General features: G+C 39.8%; 1 protein-coding gene across 1 annotated transcript; it reads right to left on the reverse strand.

Annotated features, from left to right (window-relative positions):
* Positions 1–9,209: 9,209 nt before the first annotated feature.
* On the reverse strand, positions 9,210–9,971 carry LOC120879505 (malignant T-cell-amplified sequence 1-like). Its single transcript, XM_040262520.1, has one exon. The coding sequence runs from the start codon at positions 9,933–9,935 to the stop codon at positions 9,351–9,353; it is 585 nt and encodes a 194-aa protein (XP_040118454.1). The 5' UTR covers positions 9,936–9,971; the 3' UTR covers positions 9,210–9,350.
* Between the last annotated feature and the right edge of the window lie 1,363 nt (positions 9,972–11,334).

Here is an 11,334-nt window from a genome sequence, read left to right on the forward strand (position 1 = left end):
AATTGAGTCAGAGTCAAATATTAGCATTGCATGTTCTAAGAACTTAAATAAATGTCAAAATTTTTCATTAAGCATGGACCTGATTTTCCACATAGAATGTAATCACATAAATATAAGATGTTAAATTATCATAATTTCTCTAAAACTAACAGGATGTGATACACAAACTTTAAAAAATAAACCTATAGAAATATATGCATCATCAATGACATTTTCATTTTTAAGTTATTTAGAATTTAGTGAAGGTGGGATGAACTTTTGATAGGTTATTTGAGGATGAGAAAATTAAAAAGAAGAAGTCAAGTTTTTTTTTCAGTGCAGGAGAGGCAGTTATTTTCAGTGATAGAAAAAAATTCAGGTCTTCCTTGTAATTATTGAGCTAGCACACAGTAATTACATGAGAAAAGCCTCTCACAGATAACAATTTAATCTAAACTGTCCAGTTTAGGGTAATTTTCCTTATTTAAAAGTGCCAAGCACAATAAATGTTGAATAACTTTCAAAAGAATAATAATGAACTTTCATCTCTCCCATTCAAGATGACTCTAACCTAGAGACATGAGTTTCTTATTTCAGGAACTAGTTACCCACAAATGAACCCTTATGACATAAATGAAACCTGAAACTCTTTAAGTGCTGGATTTATTTCTATGAGGTCAATTTAAATAAAAAAGATTCATTCTTTCAAAAGAATGATTCCGTCTCCCTTGCAATGCTGTGGTTTATAATAGAGTTATTATTAGCTTTGACCACAATGATGTCACTGTGACAACCTCCCCACCTGCCTGGACCAAAAGTGATCTCCCTATCTCTGGAATGCTGGTTGCACTTACTCTTCATACCACTTAACTGGCACTTAGCATTGCTAAATGTTACTTAGCCTTTTATATGCATGGCTATCTTCTCAAGGAGACTGAACCCTTGAAGGACAAGAATCCTGCCACATCAGACCCTGTTATATAGTTGGTCCCTGAAGCGCCTAGTCCCAGTGCTTCTATACAATATGCTCAATACATGTTTGTTAATGATCATTATACACCATATTTGACTTGAGTGAGAAATGTATTAATATCTTATTCATTATGTTCCCTCAGATCCTAGCACAATGCCTGACCCAGAATAGAAACTCAAGAAAAGTTTACTGAATGAATGAGCAATATTATAAACTAACTGAGAAGTCCAGTGTCTGTGACATTCTGTCCCTGATCTTCCACTCTATTTTAGAAGAAGACTATGACCCATTCCCTGGGATTTGGAGAAAACAAGACTTTGGGAAACTCTATTTGACCATAATAAGAGACAAGAGTCAAAGTGGTATAAAGAAACAGCTTTAATTATCATACTTCACATCTAAAAATTATATCAGCACTGGGTTAGCATTGAATGGCTCCTTTGCTAGAAAGAGTATTGTTTTCTTAATTAGGTGTATTATTCTCTAAGATTCCTTCTAGCTCAGTGTGTTTTGTAGGGAATATATTATAGATTTTGGAGTTTGATGGTTTGAGTGTGAAATTCTAGCTTCACTTTTCCCACAGTTGACTTTGAGCAAACCATGCAATCTGCTGATGCTCTGACCCCTTCCCAATTACTCCTGTGTAGAATGAGATGTATATTTCCTGCCCTGTTTCTCAAAGTATAACCTTGAAACTCATTGGGAAAATGCATATTAAAGTACATTAATTATTAAACTATTCAGATATAAGACATTAATTGATAGTTAAAGAAGATAAATATCCTCCCAAGAGACTATAGGGTTCAGCAGGCTGAGCATTTCCTGAAGGGTGTTTCAGAGAACACCATTGTTTTCACAAATGGTAATAGCCATGACATGACAAAATCATTTCAAACAAGCATGGGAAATTCTATGCTAAGCAAAAGTAAGCATATTCTTTCATTGAAGGACATATTAGAACTGATAACATGGTCATGTGCTTTGTGATTCTCTATTTCCCAATCTTAATAGACACGATTAGGATCCCTGAAGTACAACTTGAGAAAGGCTGAGCTAGTTTAAAAGCCAGATCAAATCTCACAGTACTCTGTCAGTGCTGCCCCAAGTACCCAAATACCAATCTGAGAAATGTTTGTTCCTTATCTCTGGTGAGAAAAAGAGCTTATGAGAGGATATAAATCAACACATGCTTCTTTCATGAGGAAAGTCTTGCTACTAGAAAAAAAAAAGTCAGTCATCTGAGCTTTGCTGGTTTATTTTGGTGCAGGCTCCTTATCAGCTTGCACAGCAGCGATGGTCCTGCCCTACTCCTTGAGTAGCACTGCGGCAATTAACTCGATGGGGATGAGACTTTAGTGAAAAGGTAGGATCAAAAGAAGAAAAGCCCTTTTCATACCTTGCACTTGGTAGCAGATGTGAAGTCTGGTAGCTGTGTAATTCATTAAGCTCCAGGCTCTCAGACTAGGGGAGTAAGAGAGCAAGTTACCCTTTGATCCTCAGGTAAATTGGCATACTGGGCAAACCTACTCCACTTTCTTATCCAAAGCTAATGTCACACTCACTGGCTCTAACCCTTCGTGATCCCATCAGAGAAATGACGATCCCTGCTAGGATCCTTTGCAGACAGAAGCTGAGCTAACTGAGATGTTTGAAGAACAGGTGAATTAACTTCTCAGTGACTCTGTTCAAACACTGAGACAACTTTCTCTGAACAACTTTCCAGGGGGAGTCTCCTTGGGAAACAAGGGACACAGTCAAATGGGGAAAATAGAGGAGAACTTATTGAAGGGATGGTTTACAAAAATGTACTGGATTAAAAGTGAGAAACAGAACATTTCCTGCTGTGTCAGTAAACAAAGGGTGTCACAGTCATCAGCAATTGCAGCCACCAAGGATGGTGAGCTGGTGAGCCCTGAAGAAACTCGGGAAGGCAAGAATACCTGCCATTTAGTAGCCATCAGAATGTACCCACTCCCTATGGTGAGCCCTGAGGAAACTCAGGATGTAAAAACATAGGCTACTGGCCCCAGGCAGGTGAGATGCACATCAAAGGAATGATTTCAGTGAGCCCAGACACTTGCATCTTCCCATACATAGAAAAGTGCTAAATTCCCTAAGTTGGGATATCTGATTTTCTTTAACTTACAGTAATCTTTTGATGTTCTGACTCCCTGCTCTTTGTTGCAAAACTGTCATATAACCTAGCTTTCCCCCTCGCCTCCTTAGGGTAACTTGGGATGCTGCCCCTCTTACTCAAAGGGCTAAAAATTCTCACCAAATAAAACATAACTCTCAGCTTTCAGATCGTGACTGTTTTTCAAGTTCACAAAAGAAGACAGCAAGGGTAATGTTGCTAGGAAGGAAGGCTGTCTGCCTGACAGGAGCATGGCCCAGGAATCCTGTTTGATTCCTGTCTTATTTTTAGAGATGAGGTTGATTCCATACTGTTTTCATATACTCAGTTTCCCCCATTAAACACACGTCCCTTGTAGAAACCTACTGACCTTGACCTGCCAGCTACTGAAAGCCCTTTGCTCTTTGGGATTATCACGACACAATTCTGTTGAGGACACGTGGATATTAAGTGTTCCAATTAAATGTTTGTGGATTTAGGAGTGAGCCTGTGGATTAGGGCCATTTGAGCAGTGAAGCACCTGGCTGTGTGGAGAGCAAGGCTAAGTACTTGCTCTTTGTGTATATTATAACCCTCAGAGCATTTACTGCAGTTGGTATGATTCTTGGCTGCCCTGTCTGACTAGGAGCTACTTGAAAATAGATACTCTGTATTCTCTCTCTCTGTTTCACTTCTATTGTCTCCCATGGTCACTGTATGAACATATGCTGACTTCCTGACAAACTGGCCAAGAATTCTGTATCTCAATGAGTGTTTTTCTTTTAAACAGAATTACCTTTGGAGGCAATGTAATGGTTCCTACAGTGTTGTCATTGCTAAAAGATCTTTGTCTATTTCAACCTTTATCGGGCAGTCTTGGCAATGGTAAGAAATATTTCTCTTTTGAGGACAGACTTTGAAGTTTATTATTTCCCCTGATGGCTACCAAGTCTTGGAAGACGTCATGCAGCTGAGACAAGTTTGAGTCAAAAAACAGCTGCATTTATAACATAATTTTATTGGTTTTGCTATATGGCTGAGATATCATTTCCAGCTCAGCTGTCAAGGACAGGGTCCACTCTAGTTAATTCAAGCAAGAAATAATTCAGTACAAGGTGTAAAATGGAAGCTGGAGATTAAATTCAAATAACCCTACTCTGACAGCTAACCCCTTCCACACACAAATACAAATACATGAACACAAATTCAAACTATACTTATATATTAATATATATATGTATATATGGTATACCAGTTTTGTTCAGTTTACCTGTACCACTAAATACTAAAAACATAATTTAGACAAACTCATAGAATTTTTTTAACTTAAAAATAATGTTATTTAAGTGAGGTTGTACTTTAAAACATTTTCAACTATTAAATAGTGCTAGGGTTAAAATCCTTAATCATGAATTTTGGTGTGAACTTTGATCTATTTTATAATGAACTGCTAGATGTAGAATCATTGGTCCTGAGTTAAGAAACTTTTTAAGACCACAGACTGCCAAAAGTCCCTCAGAAAATGTATGTCTATTCATGTCATCAGCAGGTATAAGCTGCCTCTTTGTCAATAGCAGGGTCATTGGAATCCTGCAGTTATGACAATTTAGGGGTGGTTCTTTACAACAGGCTCTGGGAGTCATTTCATTATCGTCATAATCATGTGACCTTTGCATTCTATACAGTTAGTTTTGGGGGTGGCACACTTATGGCACTACAATGGGGTTTTACTTTTACTATTGGCCAATCTGATGGGGGGAAATGGGTAGTTTGTTTCATTCTGCATATCTTGAATACTAGTGAGGCTGAGTTTTTTTCAGATATTTTGACAGATATTTTTGCCATTGTCTATTCTTCTTTCCTAAATTGCTTACACTATCCTTTACTCATTTCTTCTATTAGAATATCATATTTTTCCTGTGATTTTAAGTAATTCTTTTAATAAAAAGGTTAATGTTATGCACTAGTCATAGCAAACACCCTCTTCCAAAAACACAAGAGAAGACTCTACACATGGACATCACCAGATGATCAATACCAAAATCAGATTGATTATATTCTTTGCAGCCAAAGATGGAGACGCTCTATACAGTCAGCAAAAACAAGACTGGGAAGTGACTGTGGCTCAGATCGTGAACTCCTTATTGCCGAATTCAGACTTAAATGGAAGGAAGTAGGGAAAACCACTAGATCATTCAGGTATGACCTAAATCAAATCCCTTATGATTACACAGTAGAGGTGAGAAATAGATTTAAGGGTCTAGATCTGATAGATAGAGTTCCTGATGAACTACGGATGGAGGTTCATGACATTGTACAGGAGACAGGAATCAAGATCATCCCCATGTAAAAGAAATGCAAAAAAGCAAAATGGCTGTCTGAGGAGGCCTTACAAATAGTTGAGAAAAGAAGAGAAGCAAAAAGTAAAGGAGAAAAAGAAAGATATAAACATCTGAATGCAGAGTTCCAAAGAATAGCAAGGAGACATAAGAAAGCCTTCCTCAGTGATCAATGCAAAGAAATAGAGGAAAACAATAGAATGGTGAAGACTAGAGATCTCTTCAAGAAAATTAGAGATACCAAGGGAACATTTCATGCAAAGATGGGCTCGATAAAGGACAGAAATGGTATGGACCTAATAGAAGCAGAAGATATTAAGAAGAGGTGGCAAGAATACACAGAAGAACTGTACAAAAAAAATCTTCACAACCCAGATAATCACAATGGTGTGATCACTCACCTAAAGACAGACATCCTGGAATGCAAAGTCAAGTGTGCCTTAGAAAGCATCACTACGAACAAAGCTAGTGGAGGTGATAGAATTCCAATTGAGCTATTTCAAATCCTGAAAGATGATGCTGTGAAAGTGGTGCACTCAATATGCCAGCAAATTTGGAAAACCCAGCAGTGGCCACAGGACTGGGAAAGGTCAGTTTTCATTCCAATCCCAAAGAAAGGCAATGCCAAAGAACATTCAAACTACCACAGAATTATACTCATCTCACACGCTAGTAAAGTAATGCTCAAAATTCTCCAAGCCAGGCTTCAACAGTATGTGAACCATGAACTTCCAGATGTCCAAGGTGTTTTAGAAAAGGCAGAGGAACCAGAGACCAAATTGTCAATGTCTGTTGGATCATCGAAAAAGCAAAAGAGTTCCAGAAAAACATCTATTTCTGCCTTATTAACTATGTCAAAGCCTTTGACTGTGTGGGTCACAGTAAACTGGAAAATTCTGAGAGAGATGGGAATACCAGACCACCTGACCTGCCTCTTGAGAAATCTGTATGCAGGTCAGGAAGCAACAGTTAGAACTGGACATGGAACAACAGACTGGTTCCAAATAGGAAAAGGAGTATGTCAAGGCTGTATATTATCACCCTGCTTATTTAATTTATATGCAGAGTACATCTGAGAAATGCTGGTCTGGATGAAGCACAAGCTGGAATCAAAATTGCCAGGAGAAGTATCAATAACCTCAGATATGCAGATGACACCCCTCTTATGGCAGAAAGTGAAGAAGAACTAAAGAGACTCTTGATGAAAGTGAAAGAGGAGAGTGAAAAAGTTGGCTTAAAGCTCAACATTAAGAAAACGAAGATCATAGCATCTGGTCCCATCACTTCATGGCAAATGGATGGGAAAACAGTGGCAGACTTTATTTTCTGGGCTCTAAAATCACTGCAGATGGTGAATGCAGCCATAAAATTAAAAGATGCTTGTTCCTTGGAAGAAAATCTATGACCAACCTAGACAGCATATTCAAAAGCAGAGACATTACTTTGCCAACAAAGGTCTGTTTAGTCAGGGTTATGGTTTTTCCAGTGGTCATGTATGGATATGAGACTTGGACTGTGAAGAAAGCTGAGCACCAAAGAACTGATGTTTTTGAATTGTGGTGTGGAGAAGATTCTTGAGAGTCCTTTGGACTGCAAGGAGATCCAACCAGTCCATTCTAAAGGAAATCAGTCCTGAATATTCACTGGAAATACTGATGCTGAAGCTGAAACTCCAATACTTTCGCCACCTGATGCAAAGAACTGACTCATTTGAAAAGACCCCGATGCTGGGAAAGATTGAGGGTGGAAGAAGTGGACGACAGATGATGAGATGGCTGGATGGCATCACCGACTCGATGGACATGAGTTTGGGTAAACTCCAGGAGTTGGTGATGGACAGTGAGGCCTGGTGTGCTACAGTCCATGAGGTTGCAAAGAGCTGGACACAACTGAGCGACTGAACTGAACTAATGTTACATAAGCATTTTGTGCTAATACACTCTTTTGGGAGCTTTACGATGTTTTTGCTTTTAATCCTCATACCAAACCTATGAGGTAAATAATATATTATGTATTTTGCGAATGTGCAAATGAAGACTTGGGGAGGTTAAGCAACTTGTCTATGATTACACAGCTGCTGCTGCTGCAGCTAAGTTGCTTCAGTCGTGTCCAACTCTGCAACCCCATAGACGGCAGCCCACCAGGCTTCCCCGTCCCTGGGAATCTCCAGGCAAGAACACTGGAGTGGGTTGCCATTTCCTTCTGCACAGCTAGAAAGTGGCAAATCTGGAATCTGATCTCAGGTCATCCAATTCTCAAGTATCATTATTTCCCCAGATGAATCATGTTGCAAACATTACCTCCTTCCCACCACCCCCAATCCAGTTTATTGCCTTTTAATTTGTTTTGGGTTGGTTTGGGATGAAAAAAATATTGATTAATGTAATAGAGATGTTTCTGGATACAACTTGTGCTATTCTGGGAAGGAAAGTGCACTTCTAACAATAGTGCTTTCTGTTGGGAAGTCCATCAGTCTCTAATGCTTGAAAAGTTAGAGCCTGCATTCAGACCAGGTGGTGAGGTTTACCTGGCTGATAGCAGCACACTCTCCCCTTTGGAGCTAACTTGAGCCACTAGAGGCATGGACATCCCCAGTCATGGTACTCAGAAAGTGTACCCCTCCCTAGCTCCTAGAATATCCTGTGTTGGATAATCTCTGACCCCTACAGGTATGTCCACAGGCAGAACAGCTTTCTTTGAGGGAGATATGGGAGAGAGTTTAACTTAAGAAACAAGGAGTCATTTTCTAATTGTAGGTCCACAATCCTTTATGTGATATCCTTGGAAGTCAAATGTATTTTATTCAGAGTAGCAATTTTTTTTTCTAGAAGAAAATGAATAAATGTTTACCTAAATCAGGATTAAAAAAAAAAGATTATGAATGAGCTTACAGTAAGGTCAGGTTTTAATGCCGAATGAGTTTGTCACAAATTTGTCAGAGTAAATCGGTTTTCAGAGTTTTGGGATTGCTGAATTGTAGAAAAGAGATTTGGGAACTGTTGTTTCTCAGGGGCCCTGAGTTTCTCATCTGTCGTTGTTGTTCAGTCATTAAGTCGTATCCGAATCTTTGTGACCTGATGGACTGTAGCACGCCAGGCTTCCTTGTCCTTTACTATCTCCCTGCATTTGCTCAAACTCATGTCCATTGAGTCAGTGATGCCATCCAACCATCTCATCCTCTATCACCCCCTTCTCCTCCTGCCCTCAATCTTTCCCAGCACCAGGGTCTTTTCCAATGAACTGGCTCTTTGCATCAGGTGGCCAAAGTATTGGAGCTTCAGCTTCAGCACCAGTCCTTCCAATAATTATTCAAGGTTGACTTCTTTTAGGATTGACTGGTTTGATATCCTTGCAGTCCAAGGGACTCTCAACAGTCTTCTCCAGCTCTGCATTTCAAAAGCATCAATTCTTTGGTGCTCCGCTTTCTTTATGGCCCAACTCTTCACATCCATACATGACTGCTGGAAAAGTCATAGCTTTGACTAGACTGACCTTTGTTGGCAAACTAATGTCTCTGCTTTTTAATACACTGTCTAGGTTTGTCATAGTTTTTCTTCCAAGGAGCAAGCATCTTTTAATTTCATGGCTGCTGTCTATGTCTGCATTGATTTTGTAGCCCATAAATAGCAAATGAAATGTGACACTGTTTCCACTTTTCTCGCATCTGTTTGCCATGAAGTGACAGGACCAGATACCATGATCTTCATTTTTTGAATGTTGAGTTTTAGGAGATGCTATAATAGAGTCCGTACTCCCATATAGATTCTTTCCCCCTTGGAGTCCGTTCATTATTCTATCCTCAGTATTTTTTTTTTTTTTAGCATCTGTTGAATTTATTCAGCATTACCACAGAGGTATTGTCTTCATGCTGTCACACATAAACACAAACATAGATACAGATACAGCACAATATCCATTTTTAGCCCAAGTGCATTTCTTCTGAGGTTCATTTATATGTCTTCATATGCCACAGCCCATCATTTAAATAATGGATATTTTCAATGCCAATTCCTTTGTTGACTTTCTCAATATCTTCTGCAGACATCTTCATGACTCCAACACACAGAGCATGCTGTTTTCCTTCTGCCATGATTGCAACAATGGTATCTACTGCAGCAGGGTAAAGTTTAGCTCCAGGAGAAGTTAAGCCTGGACACGTGATATTTGCTCCACTGAGTACAAATTTGATGGCTCCTTTGTCAACCTGCTGATGTGGCAGGATAAAAGGATATTTGTGAAGTAATCTTAGGGTTGGATAAAAAGGCCCTTCTCTTTGTCTAAAAAATAGTAACTCTCCATTTACTGTAAGGATTTCTATATGTTCATGGCATTGCACTATTTTGACAGGATCTTTCTTAGGCATGATTTGATTAAGCCATGGTTCAATACCTGGAAACTGTTCTATCAATTGATTCTTAATACCCTTTATAACTGAGGTTTTCAACTGGATGCAGTTGGACACATTTTCTTTTTCATCAAATCTGCCAAATGATTTTTGCAAGGAAAAACAAAAAGCATTTTTCTTGAACATGATCCAAGATGAGGGAGGCGACGATAGGGAAGGGCCCAGAATGGGGAAGAAAAACTGAATTAGCAAGGGTCCGGCAGATCCCCTTACAGGAGGAAGGCCGGCACTGACAGCCGGAACTGTGGTTTTTATCCGGAAAGGGAGACAGCCAGCCGCACTTTACGGTGTTCAGAGACAGTTGACTACTTCCGCTCCTCTAAACACTACGGTGCTTTTGCTGGCCCTTTCTGGGTTACCGATCCTCATCCAGAGCCGGTAGCTGAAAGGGCGGGACTAGAGAAGGAAGACGAGATAGAGCCATCATTCCAGAAGCAGAAAGAGAAGAACGGAGCACACGGGGCAATCAATCAAAGCCGTGGTTCTATCCCCAGTATTTACAAGTGTCATCTCCTGTGTTCTCTTCTTGAAGTTTTGCACCTCAGGGGAAAGGTGTGATTGTGAGATGCAGCAGCGAAAACCCTTACATGACCTGGGCCCTGCTCTTTGTTGTTTCCTCCCTGGTCTTGGCAGTTACAAGAGGGTGGCTCTCACCAGAGGGCCCCTGCCTATTTTGGTTTCTTGAGGAATACTCCTCTTCACACCCTCAGACAGGAGGAAGAAATACTCCTAGGAAGCTGATGATATTCAGCAGCTGTTCTTAATGAATGATGAGATAACTTAAAAATGTTCTTCAGCAATGTAAATCTTTTACTTTTTGCTCCACGCTTACTAGAAAATGAAGCACTTCTTGACTCACAGAGATTGATAAACATTTTCTTAACAGAAGAGTGCCAGATTCATCTTCATTAAAATCTGCTTCCTAAATTCTGTCATTTTCCTGCTTTAAAACTTTCAAATGCTTTCCAGTGCATACTGAATAAAGTCTTTCAAGACATTTATGCTCTTCCTTTTGGCCTCTTTGCTTGTCTCCTGGAATGTACAATGTCATGGCCAGCTTCTCTTTCTCCTCAGTCTTCCCTTTCTCCCTCTCTTCCTTCCTTCCACAGACTTTACTGAGCATCTCTTCTGTGCTAGGTAGTGGACAAACAGGGGTAAACAGAAGAGACATCGTCCCTGCCTCTGTGGAGCTTTCTTGTAACTTGTGTTTCTGTAGTAGCCACCCTTGGGCCCCTCCCCATGTTCCCTCACCCTGACCACTTTAGCACACATCTGTCCAATTTCCAGCATCTGCATTTCTTTGCCTGAGAGTTTTCTTGGCTTCCAGAGCTTATTTTGTCATCTGTATGGCAGGCTGGAGATGTTGAGGAATTAATACTCCCCGCTCATCCACAGCATTCTTCAGTCAATGGATGGAAAACCTAATTACTGAGCTCCTCAGGTGCAGGTTATACACTGAATCTCAGAATTCCCTAGCAAAATTCAGTTCTACTTACCTTCATGGGAAATTTGTTTAGTAATAGAC

Source organism: Oryx dammah, unplaced genomic scaffold (assembly GCF_014754425.2).
Source record: "Oryx dammah isolate SB20612 unplaced genomic scaffold, SCBI_Odam_1.1 HiC_scaffold_20, whole genome shotgun sequence".
NCBI lineage: Eukaryota > Metazoa > Chordata > Mammalia > Artiodactyla > Bovidae > Oryx > Oryx dammah.